Here is a 22,363-nt window from a genome sequence, read left to right on the forward strand (position 1 = left end):
GACAGACTTAAGCATCGCTACGAGTGAGAAAAATTCCATCGTAGTCAACACCTTGAACTTTGTCAAAAACCTTTTTCGACAATTCTAGCTTTGTAGATAATAACACTACTATCAGCATCCATCTTCCTCTTGAAGATCCATTTATTTTCAATTGCTTCCGATCAATGGGCAAGTCAACCAAAGTCCATACTTTGTTTTCATACATGGATCCCATCTCAGATTTCATGGCTTCAAGCCATTTTGCGGAATCTGGGCTCACCATCGCTTCTTCATAGTTCGTAGGTTCATCATGATCTAGTAGCATGATTTCCAGAACAGGATTTTCGTACCACTCTGGTGCGGATCTTACTCTGGTTGATCTACGAGGTTCGGTAATAACTTGATCTGAAGTTTCATGATCATCATCATTAACTTCCTCACTAATTGGTGTAGGTGTCATAGAAACCGTTTTCTGTGATGAACTACTTTCCAATAAGGGAGCAGGTACAGCTACCTCATCAAGTTCTACTTTCCTCCCACTCACTTCTTTCGAGAGAAACTCCTTCTCCAGAAAGGATCCATTCTAAGCAACGAATAACTTGCCTTCGGATCTGTGATAGAAGGTGTACCCAACCGTCTCCTTTGGGTATCCTATGAAGACACATTTCTCCGATTTGGGTTCGAGCTTATCAGGTTGAAGCTTTTTCACATAAGCATCACAACCCCAAATTTTAAGAAACGACAACTTTGGTTTCTTGTTAAACCACAGTTCATATAGTGTCGTCTCAACGGATTTAGATGGTGCCCTATTTAACGTGAATGCAACTGTCTCTAATGCATAACCCCAAAATGATAGTGGTAAATCGGTAGAAAACATCATAGATTGCACTATATCCAATAAAGTACGGTTATGACGTTTGGACACACCATTATGCTGTGGTGTTCCAGGTGGCATGAGTTTGTGAAACTATTCCACATTGTTTTAATTGAAGACCAAACTCATAACTCAAATATTCGTCTCTGCGATTAGATTGTAGAAACTTTATTTTCTTGTCACGATGATTTTCCACTTCACTTTGAAATTCTTTGAACTTTTCAAATGTTTCAGACTTATGTTTCATCAAGTAGATATACCCATATCTGTTCAAATCATCTGTGAAGGTCGGAAAATAATGATACCCGCCGCGAGCCTTAACACTCATCGGATCGCATACATCAGTATGTATTATTTCCAATAAGTCAGTTGCTCGCTCCATTGTTCTGGAGAACGGAGTCTTAGTCATCTTGCCCATGAGGCATGGTTCGCAAGCATCAAGTGATTCATAATCAAGTGATTCCAAAATCCCATCAGCATGGAGTTTCTTCATGCGCTTTACACCAATATGACCTAAACGGCAGTGCCACAAATAAGGTGCACTATCATTATTAACTTTGCATCTTTTGGTTTCAATATTATGAATATGTGTGTCACTATGATCGAGATCCAACGAACCATTTTCATTGGGTGTATGACCATAGAAGGTTTTATTCATGTAAACAGAACAACAATTTATTCTCTTACTTAAATGAATAACCGTATTGCAATAAACATGATCAAATCATATTCATGCTCAACGCAAACACCAAATAACACTTATTTAGGTTCAACACTAATCCCGAAAGTATAGGGAGTGTGCGATGATGATCATATCAATCTTGGAACCACTTCCAACACACATCGTCACTTCACCCTTAACTAGTCTCTGTTCATTCTGCAACTCCCGTTTCGAGTTACTACTCTTAGCAACTGAACCAGTATCAAATAACGAGGGGTTGCTACGAACACTAGTAAAGTACACATCAGTAATCTGTATATCAAATATACCTTTGTTTATTTTGCCATCCTTCTTATCCGCCAAATACTTGGGGCAGTTCTGCTTCCAGTGACCAGTCCCTTTGCGTAGAAGCACTTAGTCTCAGGCTTAGGACCAGACTTGGGCTTCTTCACTCGAGCAGCAACTTGCTTGCCGTTCTTCTTGAAGTTCCCCTTCTTCCCTTTGCCCTTTTTCTTGAAACTAGTGGTTTCGTCAACCATCAACACTTGATGTTTTTCTTGATTTCTACCTTCGTCAATTTCAGCATCACGAAAAGCTTGGGAATCATTTCTGTTATCCCTTGCATATTATAGTTCATCACGAAGTTCTACTAACTTGGTGATGGTGACTAGAGAATTCTGTCAATCACTATCTTATCTGGAAGATTAACTCCCACTTGATTCAAGCGATTGTAGTACCCAGACAATCTAAGCACATGCTCACTAGTTGAGCGATTCTCCTCCATCTTTTAGCTATAGAACTTTGTTGGAGACTTCATATGTCTCAACTCGGGTATTTGCTTGAAATATTATCTTCAACTCCTGAAACATCTCATATGGTCCATGACGTTCAAAACGTCTTTGAAGTCCCGATTCTAAGCCATTAGGCATGGTGCACTAAACTATCAAGTCGTCATCATATTGAGCTAGCGAAACTTTCATAACGTATGCATCTGCTCCTGCAATAGGTCTGTCACCTAGCGGTGCATCAAGGACATAATTCTTCTGTGCAGCAATGAGGATAAACCTCAGATCACGGATCCAATCCGCATCATTGCTACTAATATCTTTCAATACAATTTTCTCTAGGAACATATCAAAATAAACACAGGGAAGCAACAACGCGAGCTATTGATCTACAACATGATTTACAAAATACTACCAGGACTAAGTTCATGATAAATTTAAGTTCAATTAATCATATTACTTAAGAACTCCCACTTAGATAGACATCCCTCTAATCCTCTAAGTGATCACGTGATCCAAATCAACTAAACCATAACCGATCATCACGTGAAATGGAGTAGGTTTCAATGGTGAACATCACTATGTTGATCATATCTACTATATGATTCACGCTCGACCTTTCGGTCTCAGTGTTCCGAGGCCATATCTGCATATGCTAGGCTCGTCAAGTTTAACCTGAGTATTCTGCGTGTGCAAAACTGGCTTGCACCCGTTGTAGATGGACGTAGAGCTTATCACACCCGATCATCACGTGGTGTCTGGGCACGACGAACTTTGGCAACGGTGCATACTCAGGGAGAACACTTTTTAATCTTATTAGTGAGAGATCATCTTATAATGCTACAGTCAATCAAAGCAAGATAAGATGCATAAAAGATAAACATCACATGCAATCAATATAAGTGATATGATATGGCCATCATCATCTTGTGCTTGTGATCTCCATCTCCGAAGCACCGTCATGATCACCATCGTCACCGGCGCGACACCTTGATCTCCATCGTAGCATCGTTGTCGTCTCGCCAATCTTATGCTTCTACGACTATCGCTACCGCTTAGTGATAAAGTAAAGCATTACAGGGCGATTGCATTGCATACAATAAAGCGACAACCATATGGCTCCTGCCAGTTGCCGATAACTTGGTTACAAAATATGATCATCTCATACAATAAAATTTAGCATCATGCCTTGACCATATCACATCACAACATGCCCTGCAAAAACAAGTTAGACGTCCTCTACTTTGTTCGTTGCAAGTTTTACGTGGCTGCTACGGGTTTAAGCAAGAACCAATCTTACCTACGCATCAAAACCACAACGATAGTTTGTCAAGTTGGTGTTGTTTTAACCTTCGCAAGGACCGGGCGTAGCCACACTCGGTTCAACTGAAGTTGGAGAAACTGACACCCGCCAGCCACCTGTGTGCAAAGCACGGCGGTAGAACCAGTCTCGCGTAAGCGTACGCGTAATGTCGGTCCGGGCCGCTTCATCCAACAATACCGCCGAACCAAAGTATGACATGCTGGTAAGCAGTATGACTTATATCACCCACAACTCACTTGTGTTCTACTCGTGCATATAACATCAAACCATAAAACCTAGGCTCTGATACCACTGTTGGGGAACGTAGTAATTTCAAAAAAATTCCGACGCACACGCAAGATCATGGTGATGCATAGCAACGAGAGGGGAGAGTGTTGTCTATGTACCCTCGTAGACCGATAGCGGAAGCGTTATGACAACGCAGTTGATGTAGTCGTCCGTCTTCACGGCCCGACCGATCAAGCACCGAAACTACGGCACCTCCGAGTTTTAGCACACGTTCAGCTCGATGACGATCCCCGGACTCCGATCCAGCAAAGTTTCGGGGAAGAGTTCCGTAAGCACGACGGCGTAGTGACGATCTTGATGTTCTACCGTCGCAGGGCTTCGCCTAAGCACTGCTACAATATTATCGAGGATTATGGTGGAAGGGGGCACCGCACACGGCTAAGAAAACGATCACGTGGATCAACTTGTGTGTCTAGGGGTGCCTCCTGCCTCCGTATATAAAGGAGCCAAGGGGGGGTGCGTCCTACCCTAGTAGGAGGCGCGCAGGAGGAGTCCTACTCCTACCGGGAGTAGGACTCCCGTCCCTTTCCTTGTCCAAGTAGGAGAGGGGGAAGGAAGGGAGAGAGGAGAGGAAGGAAAGGGGGGCGCCGCCCCTCCCTCCTTGTCCAATTCGGACTAGGGGGAGAGGGGGCGCGCGGCCTGCCCTGGCAGCCCCTCCTCTTCTCCACTTTAGGCCCATGAGGCCCATCAACCCCCCGGGGGGTTTCGGTAACCCCCCGGTACTCCGGTTTTATCCGAAACTTCCTCGGAACACTTCCGGTGTCCGAATATAGCCGTCCAATATATCAATCTTTATGTCTCGACCATTTTGAGACTCCTCGTTATGTCCCCGATCTCATCCGGGACTCTGAACTCCTTCGGTACATCAAAACTCATAAACTCATAATATAACTGTCATCGAAACCTTAAGCGTGCGGACCCTACGGGTTCGAGAACAATGTAGACATGACCGAGACACGTCTCCGGTCAATAACCAATAGCGGAACCTGGATGCTCATATTGGCTCCTACATATTCTACGAAGATCTTTATCGGTCAGGGCGCATAACAACATACGTTGTTCCCTTTGTCATCGGTATGTTACTTGCCCGAGATTCGATCGTCGGTATCTCAATACCTAGTTCAATCTCGTTACCGGCAAGTCTCTTTACTCGTTCCTAATACATCATCTCACAACTAACTCATTAGTTGCAATGCTTGCAAGGCTTATGTGATGTGCATTACCGAGAGGGCCCAGAGATACCTCTCCGACAATCGGAGTGACAAATCCTAATCTCGAAATACGCCAACCCAACATGTACCTTTGGAGACACCTGTAGAGCACCTTTACAACAAAGCAACACCCATTTAAACATGTCTTCGAGGAAAAGAAACTTATGTATCTCCATTGTCGTCTTCTCCCCCGTCATGTTTAAATCCTGGCTCCGTCCCTGCCGACCAATAAAACTATGCGTCATGGAGGACGAATTGCACTATTGTACAGACCACCGCAAGGCTACATCTGCTTTGTGAAAAAAATTCAATTGCTTACACACATATTTTTTTGTAAGAAATTACTGGCACGCATCTACATATCTAGATTCGACCAGCTTCATCGAAATGTCAATCATCATAATGATGCCATTGGCTGCACGTACCATGATCTATGACACCCGTGGACATGAAGCATATGTTTCAACTCTGACGCACATGTGTGGGTAACACTACCTATTATGAGATTTGCTGGTTGACATATCGAAAGTAGTGTCGCATATCACAGATATTGGAGCAGCTAAATCCCTACGGTAGAATGTGGATAAAACTTATGCATGATTAATACTAAGATTGTGTTTACACGTACAACTGGTGGCATACCCCTTCGCTCTTGTCCGTGAGGGCATCCTAAGCCCCAGGGTTTCTTGTGCCTCCCATTGGCATTGCCGCCAGTCTATCTCATCTTCTATGGTCCTAGGGCCATGGAAGCGCAGTGGATCCTAGCCCTTGCTGACGGGAGGGCTTCGTTTTCAAATGATTTTTTGAGTTTTGTTAGGGTTTGTGTTCTGCTCAGAGAGGCGAGACGACGGAGACTCTTTGGAGATGGAATAAAATACTCCTCGCTTAGCCCTCATCCAGGTGGTGTTTGTAGCATCGTCGGAGGGTGTGTGGAGGTTTGTCTTCGAGGGATCTCATGGGATTCGATCGGCATTTGTCTTTGATGGATCCATGTGGATCCGATCTTCGCTCATCTCGTGTTCATGTGTTTATAGGTTGGATCCTTCTGATATAAGAATCTCTCTATCAGCGGAGGTTGCTGCCCTGGTGTGCTGGTCCTATGGGGCCTTAGCATGACGACTTCCCGACTGTCTACTACAACAAGGTTTGTCCGGCTTCGATGAGAGAGGGGCAATGACGGCAGCGTGCCTTCGATTTGCTCTAGTGCTTATAGTCGTAGCTAGGTGATCTACGAACCTAGATGTATTTTTACTTTTGATGTTTTTTGTACTACTTTGACATTTGATGAATAGATTGAAATTTTCCTCATAATTTTTTATTAAGATTGTGTTTGCTTCTCGGTGTATGCCAGACGCTTCTTGCATCATGATATATCCGAATAGATCTAATCAATTTTTTTGTGATGTAGTGTCATGTCACTGATTTGGTATACGATCAAACAAAAACATTCTATTTGTAACTTCCAACTATTTGACTAGCAAAGGGGTATACGTTAGGAAAAAAGATAAATGAGGTGAGTTTCTAAAGTTCACCATTCACCATCCAATTGAAACATCACAAAAGAGAGCATTATTATTCAAAAGGTTTAAGAATTAATCTACTAATTTTCTTGTAGAGGGATTAATGAGTTAGTATCTAAGTAAATAACTTCGAACTGGCTACTATTTTTAGATGGGTTTAGCTACAAATTTTAAACGGGTTGTCTTGGTAAAATAGAGAACGTGGAACTGAGTTTTTAATTTATGATTAAGGCATCTCCAGTACAGACCCTAAAACAAACATAGTATTTGTTTGCGGACCAATCAAGGATGATGTCTGACTATAAATATAGAAACCGGCCGTCCAATCGTTCCCAAACGTCCACTTTTATTAATTTTAAAAAATGTAACCATGAAATAAATCGGTCAAAACTACTTTCCACTACTTTCTGCCAAATAAAATCCAGTTAAGCCACCTTCCACCAAATGAATTTCACTTTTCAATTTTTTTTGAAAAAGAGGAGGATCCCAGCCTCTGCATCTAGACGATGCATGCAACCATTTTATTAATTATTTATACAAGACTTTACAAAGTCATACAACAGTAAGACTAAAGCCACTATCTAGACAACATCTGCCGCTACTCCTATCCAGTTGATGAAGGGATGTTGATAGTGTAGACCTAATACCACAGACTTCGCAGCCAAACCTAACATCAAAAACCTGAGGTCCGAACCAGAACGCCTGCCGGGTATGGGGCACCCAACTGTTCGGCGCACTCCTCAACCAGGACGCCTGCTGGGTATGAGGCCGCCGCAACCACCTGCCACCAATCTATCTTCAGTGCTGTACTGCTGCATCTACCTTACTCTGTCTAGCTGCCGTCGACGCCACCACGACGCCAGACATCGCCACCTCCCTGTGCGCGTCAATCGACAGCATCTGTCGGCGAGACCCCGTTGCGCCACGCCGCCGAGACCAGTAGTCTATGACGCGGTAGATACCACGCCACTTCACCACCTGTCCACCTAGTCGGTACCTGCTCCAAAACGATGCCTCCAGCAAGGAGCGCGACGCCTGACTTCGCCATCATCCGATCCGTGAAAAAAGATCTAGGGTTTCCCCCAGAGCAGGTCGAAAGGAGTGACGTGACTTGCTATGACGATGCCTTCGATAAGGTAATGACGCCAAAAGACGCCGCTATCGTCCACCATGACCGTAGTCGAGGCTCGGTTTTCACCGGAAGTCTTGCCGCTCCAAACTCGTCACCGGACAGATCTGAAGCCAGATCCACCGCCGCCTCCTGGCCGGCCACCACCAACAAGCCAGCACGCAGCACAGCGGCCGTCGCCGTTACACCGGGCAAAGCCCCAACCTGGATGCCCGACCCAGATCAGGAGCCCCAGATCCAAGCCGCCAAGTAGGTTGTAGGCCACACTGTCTCCACGCACGATGCGCCCGCATCGCCAGGCCAACCGAATCGTCGTGCTTTTCCCGTCCCGCGGCGGTGGCCGCCACCGTCCGCAACTCCTCTGTCGCGCGCAGAGCTCTCACATGCCTGCGTCACCACAAGGGAATCGTTGTCCCGCCGCCATCTTCCTCAGGGCCGCCCGGCCTTTGCCAGGGAGACCCCTCCGGTGACGGCGAGACTAGGAGGGGAGGGGGAGGAGTCGCGGCGGCTAGGGTTTTTTCTCCTCCGAGCCGCCAGGAAGATAAAAACCACCGTTTGTCAAATACAAGTCAATCCACTTTTCGCCAAATAGCATCCGCTTTCCATCACAACACATCTAAGCATGGGATTTATGGCTGCTTTTGTTTGGCGGCCGTCTACACTCCCACAAACGTCTCGTAGGTTTGCTTTAGATTTGCCCGATGTCAGATAAGTGGTCGCGTCTATATATAAACAGAGGTCTGCATCAGATGGTAAAATACGGTAAAATATGTTTGAACGACTCTGATTCTTTGCCGGTGATTTAAGTGTCCGTTTTAAAAAAATATGTGATTTGTTTTCTTCCGGTACAATGCATGAGCATATTTGTAGTGAGTAGTTAACGAAGATTTTCTCGGGAAGCCGTTGGAGAAGCGCCACAGAACCGAAGTTTCGCGTCCGCTGACTAACATTAGTTTCTGCAACAAAATACATGGTCCTACTGCCAGTGAGACGATAGAATTCGGCCGATTTCGAATACCTACGCAAACGGCAGAAGACACAGAACCTTCTGGATTCCAGATCTCCTCGAAACCCTAACCCCTCGAACTTCTAGAACCTCCATGGACGGCCTCGCGGCGCCCTCACCCTCCCACTCCGGCGCCACGTCGGGCGGCGGCGCCTCCCACCGCAAGCGGAAGCTTCCGCCACCATCCCTCTCTGACGCCACCGCCGACGAGGACGACGACACCACGGCGCCGTCGTCCCCCGCCACCTCCCTATCCTCGCCTTCCCGCCCGTCGTCTCCGTCCTCCTCCCATTCTGACGAGGATGACGACGACTCCCTTACCACCTTCACCGCCGCTCGCCTCGATGCCGCACCTGCATCCTCATCCGGCAGGCCTCCGAAGCCCGACTCGTCGTCCGCATCTGCCGTCACAGCGGCGGCTCCTAAGCCCGATGCCGCGTCCGCGGCGGCTGGAGACGGGAAGGAGGACTCCAAGGGGCTGTTCACGGACAATATCCAGACTAGTGGCGCTTACAGCGCCCGCGAGGAGGGTCTCAAGCGTGAGGTGAAAACTTAGCTTTGAGTTACTTCGTTTGATTGTTGTTAACCGTGTTAGGGTTCATTAGAATGAATTTGCTAAGGGGGTTAATTTATTCTGCAGGAAGATACAGGGAAGCTGAAATTTCTCTGTTATTCTAACGATGGAGTCGACGAACATATGATCTGGTGCGCATTCTAATTCATTTCATAGCTTCGAACTTATGAATTATGATGGTACTTGTTATTGACTGCTATGTCTTCCCCAGGTTGGTAGGTTTGAAGAATATCTTTGCACGGCAGCTCCCTAATATGCCCAAGGAGTATATAGTCCGACTTGTTATGGATAGGTAATGCCCAATCTAATGTGTGTATGGTTTATAATTTAGATAATGCCACTGTGGTTTATTTTTTGAGGGTTGCTTAAATTTCTTGATTCCTAAATAGTACTTACAAAGTTAACTAACTGTATTTTGTTTTGCAGAACTCACAAGTCAATGATGGTTATCAGGAATAATAATGTTGTAGGAGGCATTACTTACCGCCCTTATGCAAGGTAATGTTGCCATTTTCAGAGCTAGCATTTCTTCGGTCTAACCAGATTATCATTTAGTGATTTGTAATGATCTGAGTGTCTCATACAACTGTATTTACTCTTGGAATCTATCTTTCAATCAATGGTCTCAAGCATTTACCAGGTTAGATTGCAGGATGGTATGTTTACATTTATTTCTCTATGTTGGTTTTGTTTATACTATACTCTGTTTAGCACCATGTCAGTGATCTTCCTTTTCTGCTTCATAAGTTAGTGTCAGAAGCCTGGTGCATTAGTTAGTGGCCTAATCGTGCTTTCAAAAACTGTAGCCAGAGGTTCGGAGAAATAGCATTTTGTGCAATTACAGCTGATGAACAAGTTAAAGGCTACGGAACAAGGCTAATGAATCATCTGAAGCAACATGCCCGAGATGCTGATGGCCTCACTCATTTCTTAACTTATGCAGATAACAATGCTGTTGGTTATTTTGTAAAGCAGGTGTGGCCATCTGACCTTGTATAACTTACTCTAAAATTTATGTATCATGTGTTAGTGCTAAAAAACTAAAGTCCCATTTATTATGTGTGAATATTTGAAGCATCATGTATTTTATAAAATCAATATTTTCCATTTTGCAGGATTTCACAAAGGAAAATGAATAGTCTAACATGAAAAACTAAATTCCCATCCATTATAAAATGAAGTTACACCTCAGCCTCACAAAATGAATATTTTTTTATAGAAAAGGACATAAATAGTTATTTTCCATTTGCAGGGTTTCACAAAGGAGATCACATTCGACAAAGAAAGATGGCAGGGGTAAGTCTGGTCTACAGCATATCTTTGTAAATTATTTTGGCTTGTCAGGTTATTATGTTCCCTAAAGAGTATGCTATTGATCTATCTAATTGTACCTTACATATTAACAGCTTGCTGGTTCTAGGTACATCAAGGACTATGATGGAGGAATACTGATGGAGTGCAAAATTGATCAAAAGCTTCCGTATGTTGATCTAGCAACAATGATTCGGCGCCAAAGACAGGTGTAGTGCCAGACTAATAGCTGCCCTGACCATGAACTGCGAGTAATTAGCTCCTGCCAACCCTCCAATTGAAAACATGTAGATGTGATGTTAAGACACTAGTAAAGTAGGTGCAATGTTCTAGAAGCAGATCTATTAGACCGGGTACCCGGCAAAATACCCATAACAGCCCGCCCCCCTTTGAGTATGCAAAACCAGGTGGTCAACAGGTTTTAAGAGGCCGGGTTAACCATCTGTTTACCCGGTATATTCTATTTACTGGCCTTTAGTCAGGTGGTTAATGAATAGTGAGTTGTTTTGTGATGTGGGGCCGGAATTACACCTGCCATGCCAAGCCAAAGGGCAATGGTACCAAAGCCTAACTACCCTCTCAGGAACTTAACATGTGACAACTTGGTATTAGGAGGTCAGATCCTTGGCTCCGCATCCGCTACCATGGGTTCCCCCGTTACCTTTGATGACATGAAGAAGCTCCTGGGGAACACCACGGACGCCAACCTGAACCTCAAGCTTGAGAAGATTGAGACCGACATCAATGACCTCAAGCAGCAGGCATTAGCCCAGCGATGCGCCATTGCTCACTTGGAAATGTCTGCTTCGTCTAATGCCCCAACCAAAACAGAGGCTGAGCACTCCAACGACACCAACTCCTAGTATGGTGATTGCTCCAAGAAGGCAGGCGGCGCCATGCCAAAATTTCATAAACTGGAATTTGCAATCTACGATAGCAAGGAGGATTCACTACCCTGGTTGACTCGATTTCAAGCTCACACTACTATAGAATTGCCTTGCCTGTCAGATGGTATGAGGCGAGCCAAGTTTTTTCATCCTATAAGGCAGCCCTGCTGTAGCCAAGTTTTTTCATCCTAGAAGGCAGCCTTGCAATGTATTGACATGCTAGAACACAGACTAATTCTCCCAAGTCATTCTGAGTTTTCCTCTCTAGTACTACTTGTGAAGAAACGAGATAAGTCTTGGCGTTTTTGCTTGATTATCTTGCTAACACCCTTTTTAAAAAGAGAGAATCACATCTGGTGACTTTTAGTAGTGGTCAACACTCTAGCCAGATTGATTTCATCCTCTCGAGAAGAGAAGATAGGCGTGCGTGCCTAGATTGTAAGGTGATACCTGGAGAGAGTGTTCTCCCTCAGCATAAGCTAGTGGTTGTAGACTTTTGCTTTCGGATTCGTGTCCAGCAGGATAAGCATGCCAAAGTTGCTAGAACGAAGTGGTGGAAGCTCAAGGGGGAGGTAGCTCAGGTGTTCAAGGAGGGCCCTTGGGAGGAAGGAGGGGATGAGGACATTGTGTGGATGAAGATGGCGACTTGCATTCGTAAGGTGGCCTCAGAGGAGTTTGGAGTGTCCAGGGGAAGAAGCGAAGGTAAGGATACCTGGTGGTGGAATGATGATGTCCATAAGGCGATTAAGGAGAAGAAAGATTGTTTCAGACGCCTATACCTGGATAGGACTGAAGACAACATAGAGAAGTACAAGATGGCGAAGAAGGCCGCAAAGCGAGCTGTCGGTGAAGCAAGGGGTTAAGCATGTGAGGACCTCTACTAGCGGTTAGGTATGAAGGAAGGCGAAAGGGACATCTATAAGATGGCCAAGATCCGAGAGAGGCAGACGAGGGATGTTAGCCAAGTCAAATGTGCATCAAGGACGGATTAGACCAACTCCTGGTGAAGGACGAGGAGATTAAGCATAGATGGCGGGAGTACTTCAACAAGCTGTTCAATGGGGAGAATGAGAGTTCTACCATTGAACTGAAGGACTCCTTTGATGAGACCAGCAGGCGTTTTGTGCGGCGAATCCAGGAGTCTGAGGTCAAGGAGGCTTTAAAAAGGATGAAAGGAGGCAAGGCGATGGGCCCTGATTGTATCCTCATTGAGGTGCGGAAAGGCCTCAGGGACATAGCTATAGTATGGCTAACCAAGCTTTTCAACCTCATTTTTCGGGCAAACAAGATGCCAGAAGAATGGAGACGGAGTAATCTTCAAGAACAAGGGGGATGTTCAGAGTTGTACTAATTACTGTGGAATTAAGCTGATGAGCCATACAATGAAGCTATGGGAGAGAGAGTCGTTGAGCACAACTTAAGAAGAATGACAAGCGTCACCAAAAATCAGTTTGGTTTCATGCCTTGGAGGTCGAACATGGAAGTCATTTTCTTGGTACGACAACTTATGGAGAGATACAAGGAGCAAAAGAAGGACTTGCATTTGTGTTCATTGACTTGGAGAAGGCCTATGATAAGATTCCGCGAAATGTCATGTGGTGGGCCTTGGAGAAACACATAGTGACAGCAAAGTACATTACCCTCATCAAGGACATGTACGGTAATGTTGTGACAACTGTTCGAATAAGTGATGTCAACATTGATGACTTCCCGATTAAGATCGGACTGCATCAGAGGACAACTTTGAGCCCTTATCTTTTTGCCTTGGTGATGGATGAGGTCACATTAAGACAGGACCGCACCAGGGTCCCATGGTGTATGCTCTTTGCGGATGATGTGGTGCTAGTTACGATAGCCGGACGGGGGTCAATAGGAGTTATGGAGACAAACCTTGGATTCGAAAGGTTTTAGGCTTAGTAGAACTAAAACCGAGTACATGAGGTGCGGTTTCACTACTACTAGGCACGAGGAGGTTAGCCTTGATAGGCAGGTGGTGCCTCAGAAGGACACCGGGGTCAATGTTGCAGAAGGATGGGCGTATTGATGAAGATGTGAACCATCGCATCAAAGCCGGATGGATGAAGTGGCGCCAAGCTTCTCGCATTCTCTGTGACAAGAGTGCCACAAAAGTTAAAAAGGCAAGTTCTATAGGACGGCGGTTCGACCCGCAATGTTGTATGGCGCTGAGTGTTGGCCGACTAAAAGGTGACATGTTCAACAGTTAGGTGTGGCGGAGATGTGCATGTTGAGATGGATGTGTGTCCACATGAGGAAGGATTGAGTCCGGAATGATAATATACGAGATAGAGTTGGGGTAGCACCAATTGAAGAGAAGCTTGTCCAACATCGTCTGAGATGGTTTGGGCATATTCAGCGCAGGCCTCCAGAAGCTCCAGCGCATAGCGGATAGCGGATGGCTAAAGCGTGCGGATAATGTCAAGAAAGGTCAGGGTAGACTGAATTTAACATGGGAGGAGTCCGTAAAGAGAGATCTGAAGGATTGGAGTATCACCAAAGAACTAGCTATGGACAAGGGTGCGTGGAAGCTTGCTATCCATGTGCCAAAACCATGAGTTGGTCGCGAGATCTTATGGGTTTCACCTCTACCCTACCATGAGTATCGTGCTCTCAATGAGCGGAGGTGAAAAGGACAAGTTCCCCACCCCGATGGTTGATGAGCTTCTGGACGAGCTTCGTGGGGCCGATTCTTCACTAAGCTGGATCTTTGTTCAGGCTATCATCAAATGCGCATGCACGATGATGACATCCACAAGACGACATTCTGGATGCATCAGGGGCTTTTTGAGTTTGTGGTTACACCATTCGGCCTTACCAACGCACCGGCCTTACCAACGCACAGACAATGTTCCAGGTGCTCCTGAACACCGTCCTATGACCACTTCTCCAGCACTTTGTCCTCGTATTTTTTGATGACATCCTCATTTACACAGTCCAACATGGCTGACCATGTGTGCCATGTTCGTGCAGTTTTCCAGGTTTTGAAGGAGCATCAATTGGTCCTCAAACACTCCATGTGCATCGAAGGTGGCATACTTGGGCCACATCATCTCTGAGGTAGGAGTCGCAATGGACCCAACCAAGGTTCAGGTGGTCAAGGACTAGCCGACGCCACTGACGGTGCATGCTCTTCATGGTTTCATTCGCCTTGTAGTATACTATTGCAAGTTCATGTTCATGTGTGACTTTGGCTCCATCACCGCCCCCCTCACCAACCTCCTTAAGAGGGCTATAGTTGGACGAACAATGCGATGAGTGCCTTTGAGGCTCTAAAGGAGGAGGCACTCACTTCTTCGTTGGTGCTACACATGTCAAACTTCACCAAGCCATTTGTCGTCCATTTTGATGCCTCTAGATCCAGATTTGGAGCGGTGCTCCATCAGGGAGAAGGAGTGGTGGCTTGCGAGCCATGCCAAGTTGGCGGCTTACGAGCGTGAGCTCATTTGGCTAGTCCATGCTATGTGGCATTGGAGGCCATATCTATGGGGGTGGTCATTTCGGGTACGCACAAATCATTTCAGCTTGAAGTACATGCTTGATCAGCGCCTATCAACAATCTCACAGAACAATTGAGTTAGCAAATTTTACTCGGGTATGACTTTGTCGTCGAGTTCAGGCCAGGAAGACTTAACACGGTGCCAGATGCTCTCTGTCGCCGGGAGGAGGACCATGGTGCATCGTTGGCAATCTCAGTCAAAGTTCAAAAAAGCGCTAGGCGTTAATTATGCATTTGGCCACCTACTTGTGCTTTTCTAGCTTAGGCGTGATTAGGCGAAATTAGGCGTTTAGTACTGTAACTTGAAGAAATAAGCTTGATGGACTGGCCTAGCCCATTAAACCACATGCCCATCTTCCTATTCTCCTACTAAACCTCTAATATGTGCACAGTCGACAGAAAGCTAGGTTTCGTCCTCACACCGCCTCTTCCCCTCGTCCTCTCTCCCTTTTGCATAATGCGGCCTCTCTCCTTCTTCCTCTACCCCTCCATCGATATCTCGCCGGAGAAGCTCGATCCCTCGTCGGAGAATCTCGATTCGTCGTCAGAGTGGTTGAATCCTCGCCGGCAAGGACGAATCCTCGCCGGCAAGGACGAATCCTCGCAGGGGAGATTGCTTTCTTGCCTGAGGAATGTGATTCCTCGCCGGAGAACCTCTCCGGCCGCTTTTTTGAGCGCCTAGGGCCAAAGCGAGGCGTTATGCCAACGCCAAACGCTTATGCGCACCTAGGCGAGCGCCTAATAGCGCCTTCTTGAACAATGATCTCAGTCCCCCTCATTTACCCTCTATGAGGATCTGCGGGCTGAAACAGCGGCTGATCCAACCCTGGTCTCGCTGCACCAGAAGCTCGAGGTTGGTGAGCTGGCTGCCAAGTGGGGATACATCGATGGTTTTATTACATTCAACAATCGGGTCTATGTGTTGGACACTTCCCACTTGTTGCCTGCTATCTTGGCAGCCACACACAGGGCACGAAGGGATACAAAAGACTCTGCATCGGCTCTGCCGTGATTTCCATGTGCCATGGGACCGTGCTGTTGTGGAGGAATTTGTTCGTTCTTGCACCATTTGTCAGCGCAACAAAATTGAGCAGTTGCTGCCAGCTGGCCTTGTACAACCACTTCAGGCGCCATCTCAAGTGTGGGTAGACATTTCCATGGACTTCATCGAGGGCCTTCCCAAATTCCGTGGCAAGACTGTGCTCTTGTCAGTGGTGGATCGCTTCTTGAAGGCAGCACACTTCATACTGCTTGCCCACCCATACACTGCTGCGGCTGTAGCACAGGCCTTCTGCACAGAGATTGTCCGTCTACATGGCCTACATGAGTCTGTCGTCTTCAATGGGGAACCGGTCTTCACCAGCAACTTTTGGTCTGAACTATTTCGCTTGACCAGTGTACACCTCTACATGGGTTCAGCCTTTCACCCACAGTTGTAAACTGTATTATTGTCATGTATCTCCGCTGCATGACTGGGGACAGGCCACACACTTGACTACAGCAGGGCTGCCTTTGGGCGGAATACTGCTATAACACTTCCTTCTAGACAACACTCCATGATACGCCATTTAAGGTGCTATATGGCTGAGATCCCCCAGCAATGCACTCCTATCAGCCAGGAGCTGCTCATGTGCAAGCCGTGGAGTTCTTAGCCAAGGATCGTGATGAGTTAATTCGTGAAGTTAGGAATCATCTCCTCCAAGCACAGCCACGTGACAAGAAGAAGGTGGTATTTGGCTGAGATCCCCCAGCAATGCACTCCTATCAGCCAGGTGCTGCTTGTGTGCAAGCCGTGGAGGTCTTAGCCAAGGATTGTGATGAGTTCATTCGTGAAGTTAGGAACCATCTCCTCCAAGCACAGCCGCGTGACAAGAAGTTCTATGATGCCAACCATCACGAAGTTCTCTTTATGGTTGACCAGTGGGTCTGGCTACGCTCCAACCACCGCCTAGTGGCATTCTTAGGAGTCAAACGGGGCAAGCTCTCTACAGGTTTCCATGGATAATGACCGAGAAAGTTGGTCTAGTATCGGCTCCAGCTCCCGGCTTCACGACGTGTTTCATGTCAGTCAGCTCAGGGCTTTCCATGGAGAACCCCCCACAGCACCACCTCTCCTTCCAGAAGTTCACCATGGCAAAGTTGTTCCTAAACCTCTGAAGGCACCACCTCTCCTTCCAGAAGTTCACCATGGCAAAGTTGTTCCTAAACCTCTGAAGGCACTTAAGGTTTGCCTCAGTCGAGGTGCTCGCTAGATCCTAGTACACAGTGCGGACAGTGCAGCATCTGAAGCTTCTTGGGAGGACCTCAAAGAGTTCCAAGATGTACCCAGCATTTCAGCTCGAGGACGAGCTGTTGATGGAGGTGGAGGAGGCGGAGGTGATGTGATGTGGAGCCAGCATTACACCCGCCATGCCAAGCCAAAGGGGGACACAGTAGGAGAGTCCTACACAGATTCAAGGCCAGTTTGGTTCTTGACCTGCTGCCATCGAGCCTGGCCTGGAGCATCTGGCTGTTTCTATCTACTTGTTTGGATACCATCCTTGAGGGACCTGGGGTAGCCTGGCCTGAGTGACCAAAAGAAGTACTTAGCCTGGCAGGAGAATCCAGGTAGTGGTTAGCCTGGTCCACACGCACCGAATCCCATGCCTGGTGACCATAAATAGCTGTATGGGACGCTGACTACATCAATAGTTATTGGTGGACTGGCTAATGTGCTGTTTTAAGAAGCTAGAAAACTCTCCAGGCCAGGCAAGCAACCAAACGCCTTTAGGTCTGGGCTGCCTGACCAGGCAAAATTTCATGAATATTTCATGACCACACCAGGCAGCACTGTTGCCCAGGCACACCACCGTGGATGCAAACCAAACCATCTCTCAGATTAGCCTTCCTTTAGATTTGTTTAGTTGCCTTTGCCTTATTCCCACGTCAGTTAGCTTTGTGAAAAATCGTGTTAGTTAGGAAAGATGGGAGTCCTAGTACGATTATGTTAGGAGCCAGCTATCAATAAAGCTTGGCGATCAATGCTGTTGGGGAGTATTGAATAATAAACACATAAAAAGGGAGTTTACCTCCGCAGCCCTATCTCTTCCTCCTTGGCACAACGACGCCGAAGCCCAGACATCCTCGCCCTCGCTCTCCCACCTCCCATAACTACCCTCTCAGGAACTTAACGTGACATGTTCAGGACATTTGTAATGACTGGTCAATCCAGCTCACAGCACAATGCTCTAAAATAAGTCTAGGTCAAACACTAGTATGTATAAGCCTTTGGTTCAATCATTTTAATATTTAGTCAAACGACACTAACAATAGGTCTTTTCTGAAGATTTTCAGTAACAAGTAGGAATGGCAGGATGGCAAGAAGCAACAGAGATGTCCTGGGGGGGGGGGGGTGTTGAAGAAAGACCTTGATACACTGCTATCGATATATTTCTCCCTACTCGCCACACCCCATAACTAGCTTAGGGAGCCGCCCTTCCGTTCCCCACCGTTGCTGTTGTTCGGGTTCCCATAATGCACTCAGAATTTCCTGTCCCTGTACCGTAAGGATGGAATTCCACACAAAGCATCAGGAAATGGAACCCATGGCCATAACCCATAAGGCCCATAACAAGTGACATGGCATAGTTATATCACTGATATATGTTAATGCTTCTCTTTTTGTTTTGGACACAGGGAATTAATTGTACTACTAATATTACAGATTTACATCTGAGTGATATTCCAGTAGGCATGTAGATTATTTGTTAGCTTATACACATTACTTAATTGCCAGCCCAACTGACTTAGAAATTGGCAAAACACAAATGTTAATTTTTACTTACCAGTTCTCACTTGTTTACCTCAATTTCAAGTTTTAGTCCGTCCTGCTTCCATTTTCCAACTTCCAGTTTCCTGATGAATATTGCCATTTTGTCATGTTATGACTTCTGTTTTCATCCTTCTAGCATCCAATATGACAAATGACTGAACTCTGCAGGCAATTGATGAGAAGATCAGAGAGCTTTCTAACTGCCATATTGTTTATTCAGGAATTGATTTTCAAAAGGTTAGCTTTTCCTAAGGCAATGTTTCCGGTGGAAATTGTGCTGTATAAAAAATTGTTGGTATGGAAAACTATGAGGGTGCTAGGTAAAAAGGGACTATTTTTCTTAGATTTCCTTGAAAAATATATCTCATCTCTATTTTTCACTGCTGATAGTGAATAGTTCTGCCCTATGCCCATGAATGCATATAATTTGGTCTGTTGCATAGATGATTCTGTCTTATACTGGGCATGTTGTTTTCATTTTGGAATAACTACCTTTGTAGCGAGTAAAGCTTGAGTATTAATCAATGACATCTTTCGTGGTAAATATGGGATTTTTTGTTTACTGTGTGTTATTTGTCTCATTACGTTTGTCCTTTTGGGTTCTGTACTAGACATGCAAAAATGAAGAAAAGATAAATAAGTTACATATTCGGATGTCCTTGCACACTTCTGTATCAGGTTGTTCAACATGGTGTTCATCGAGTCCATTTCTTTCTTTCAGAAAGAAGCTGGTATTCCAAGAAGACTGATGAAACCAGAAGATATCCCTGGGTTGAGTAAGTAATATTCTGTCCAGATCATTTTTCCTTTGCTCGCGCCCTATACCTATGTGTTCTGATAGTCCTGTCTATCCTGAACACCATATGTATTCACGCTTTTCTTAGCCTGCTACAGCTGGACGTCTTAAACCAACTCAAAAACTTAAGTTGGTGTTAATTGTTAGGAAGATAGTATTGGTCTAAGAGTATAGATATGCATGCATGCATCTCTCTCTCTCTCTCATAACATGGTATTAGAGCCTAGGTTTAGGTCCTCTCTGGCACTGCAACTTGCCTCATGATCGATTTTTTTTCGGTCTTCTTTCGATCATCTCGAACGGGCTGCGCGGCTGCCTCTCCGTCTGCCTCGTTTGGCTCTCACCGCCTGCTCACGTGTGTCAGATTGGCTGCTGCTCCCTAACGTGCTGCCTCAATCCGTCTGCTCTTGGACGCGCAGGTCCATGCCCTGCATTGACTCGGTTGACCTTCGTCAGCCGCTGCTCCTAGACGCGCAGCTCCGCCGCCGCTTGCCTGATTCGCCACCGTCCGCCGGATTCGTCTGCCAAACCCGACAGCGAGCATTGACCCAGCTCTCAAGATCGAAGCCCGCATGGCGGCGTTGTTCCAGATCGATCGTTTTTTTTTCGGTCTTCTTCCCGATGGTCAACGCCTCCACGTCTCTAGAACGGGCCGCACGGCTGCCTCTCGGTCCGCCTCGTTCGGCTCTCACAGCCTGCTCATGTGCGTCAGATCTGCTGTTGCTCCTTAACGTGCTGCCTCAATCCGGCTGCTCTTGGACGCGCAGGTCCGCGTCTTGCATTGACTCGGTTGACCTTCGTCGGCCGCTGCTCCTGGATGCGCAGCTCCGCCGCCGCCTGCCGGATTCGTCCGCCAGACCCGACAGTGAGCATTGACTCAACTCTCAAGATTGAAGTCCGCATGGCAGCGCTATTCCAGATCGCCGCTTCTGCCGGCCTGCTCTCCATCGATGTTTCCTCATCCAGATCGAGAGACACCCGGCTGTCTTGTCAGCCTCCCCGCTCTCCGCTCGGGCCAGTGCTCGGCTGCATATGAAGGTTGCTGCTCCAGCCGACGAAGATTGATCTGGATGGACATGGGCAACGCCCGTGGCTGCTTTTCGTCCTTCCACCCAAGAGCTGCTACTTTATGCCAATGTGCATGTGTTGACCGGTATGAGGGCCTGGCCCATCTTCACTGTTGGTATAGGGCCCAATCCCATGTGTGTGACCTAGATGAGAGCAACCAGAGTTATATGCGCGTGTGACACACCGGAGTAGAAGTGAGCTGCCAGACACACCAAACCACATGTATGCGGGCAGGCCTCTCTCGTTCTACATGGTATCGGAGAGCTGGGGCGACAGAGGAAGGCGCCGGCGGTAGAGTCGCCAGCGAGGCGGCGGGGTCCGGCGGAGGACGAAGGCGGCGGAGCTGGGCGCGGGCTGCTGGAGAGGAGCACGCGCTGCGGGCGACGCTGGAACTGGAGGTGACCGGCGGCTGGCTGCGTGCTGCTGGAGGCTGCGGGCTGCGCGGGAACTAGAGGAGCACGTGGCACGGCTGCGCGGAGGTGCAGTGAGGTGTGTGCATGTGGAGCTGTTGCAGCATCGCCGCTGGTGCTAGTGGAGAAGTGCTGCTTGTAGCTGCGGCAGAGAGAAGGGTGCGGTTGCTGTTGGGGGCACTGGCTCGATCTAGTACAGTCATTTGTGCTTCTGCTGCTGAGGATTGGTAGAGGAAGAAGAGGTGGTGACATTGCTGCTGCTCGCCAGAGGAGGCTGGCTGAACTGCAGGTGGTGCTGCTGCTTGAAGGTCCTGGGTGCTGTTGGTGTAAGAGGCTGGCTGAACTGCAGGTGGTGCTGCTGCTTGAAGGTGCTGGGTGCTGTTGGTGTAAGTTTTTTTTAACGCTGCTGATTGAAGAAGAAGAGGGGAGGCAATCATGGGGGCTGAACTCATTGCTGCTCTAGAGAAACTTGCGCAGCTCATGACTGCGAAGGCCGAGGGGTTACCTCCTGCAAGTGGCGCCATCGTTGTGCCCCACATGGATCAGGTGTTCAAGCTTGAGCTCATGCCAAATGATGTCAAGCTGAATGGCGGGAGCAGCTACCTGAGCTGGTCGAGGCGCGCCTTGTTGATCTTGAAGACAAAGGATGGAGTATGTTCTTGGAACGGTTGAAGAACTGTCTGACAAGGCGAGTCCAGAATGGAAGAAGTGGAGTGTCACCGACTCTCTAGTTTTGGCCTAGATGTTGAACTCCTTGATTCCATCCATTGCCATGTCTGTTGAGGCATTGCCAACTGCTTCTGCTGTGTGGAGCATGTTGTCCACAAGGTATTCCGGTAAGGGAAACCCGATGCTCATGTCTCAAATGGAAGACAAGATTCATGCTGTTCGTCAAGGTGACAGAAGCGTGCTGGTGTATGTGAATGAGCTGCAACACCTTTGGGCAGATCTGGATCAGTGTGATCCCCTTGAGATTCCACATGCAGAGTCCATGGAGCTTGCCAGGAAGTGGGTTGAGCGCAGGCGTGTGGTGCAGTTTCTAAAGGGCCTAGATCAAGCTTATGAGAGTAGACATGCTGCAATGCTACATCAGCCGACACTTGTGACCCTTGATGAGGCCATTGCTGCGATGTCCCAAGAAGAGGTACGCTTGTAGTCGAGAAGGGGAGTTGGAAATGAATCTGCTTACAGGGTGGCTGACCAGCGAGGGGTGTG

The 22,363-nt window shown here is 47.1% G+C and overlaps 1 protein-coding gene across 3 annotated transcripts; it reads left to right on the plus strand.

Moving 5' to 3' along the window:
- Positions 1-8,757: 8,757 nt before the first annotated feature.
- On the plus strand, positions 8,758-19,741 carry LOC125553713 (histone acetyltransferase GCN5). 3 transcript variants are annotated; one of them, XM_048717449.1, is made up of 9 exons: positions 8,758-9,321; positions 9,418-9,482; positions 9,563-9,643; positions 9,778-9,849; positions 10,158-10,326; positions 10,604-10,647; positions 10,772-10,871; positions 19,043-19,111; positions 19,553-19,669. In XM_048717449.1, exons 1-9 carry the CDS (start codon positions 8,872-8,874, stop codon positions 19,652-19,654), a joined length of 1,152 nt encoding a protein of 383 aa, XP_048573406.1. In that variant the 5' UTR covers positions 8,758-8,871; the 3' UTR covers positions 19,655-19,669. The 3 variants fall into 3 exon arrangements, 2 of the variants coding, with proteins under 2 accessions (XP_048573406.1, XP_048573412.1); XM_048717455.1 differs by having other exon boundaries at positions 8,760-9,321; positions 19,596-19,741; XR_007304169.1 differs by lacking the exon at positions 19,553-19,669 and having other exon boundaries at positions 10,758-10,871.
- The last annotated feature ends 2,622 nt before the right edge of the window (positions 19,742-22,363 follow it).

This window comes from Triticum urartu, chromosome 1 (assembly GCF_003073215.2).
Source record: "Triticum urartu cultivar G1812 chromosome 1, Tu2.1, whole genome shotgun sequence".
Lineage (NCBI taxonomy): Eukaryota > Viridiplantae > Streptophyta > Magnoliopsida > Poales > Poaceae > Triticum > Triticum urartu.

Excerpts from the sequence above, each read along its gene's own strand:
- LOC125553713 (XM_048717449.1), top strand. The coding sequence starts at position 8,872 with ATGGACGGCCTCGCGGCGCCCTCACCCTCCCACTCCGGCGCCACGTCG. Across the intron at positions 9,483-9,562 it reads GTCGACGAACATATGATCTG|GTTGGTAGGTTTGAAGAATA; the intron begins GTGCGCATTCTA and ends TGTCTTCCCCAG. Across the intron at positions 10,648-10,771 it reads GACAAAGAAAGATGGCAGGG|GTACATCAAGGACTATGATG; the intron begins GTAAGTCTGGTC and ends TGCTGGTTCTAG.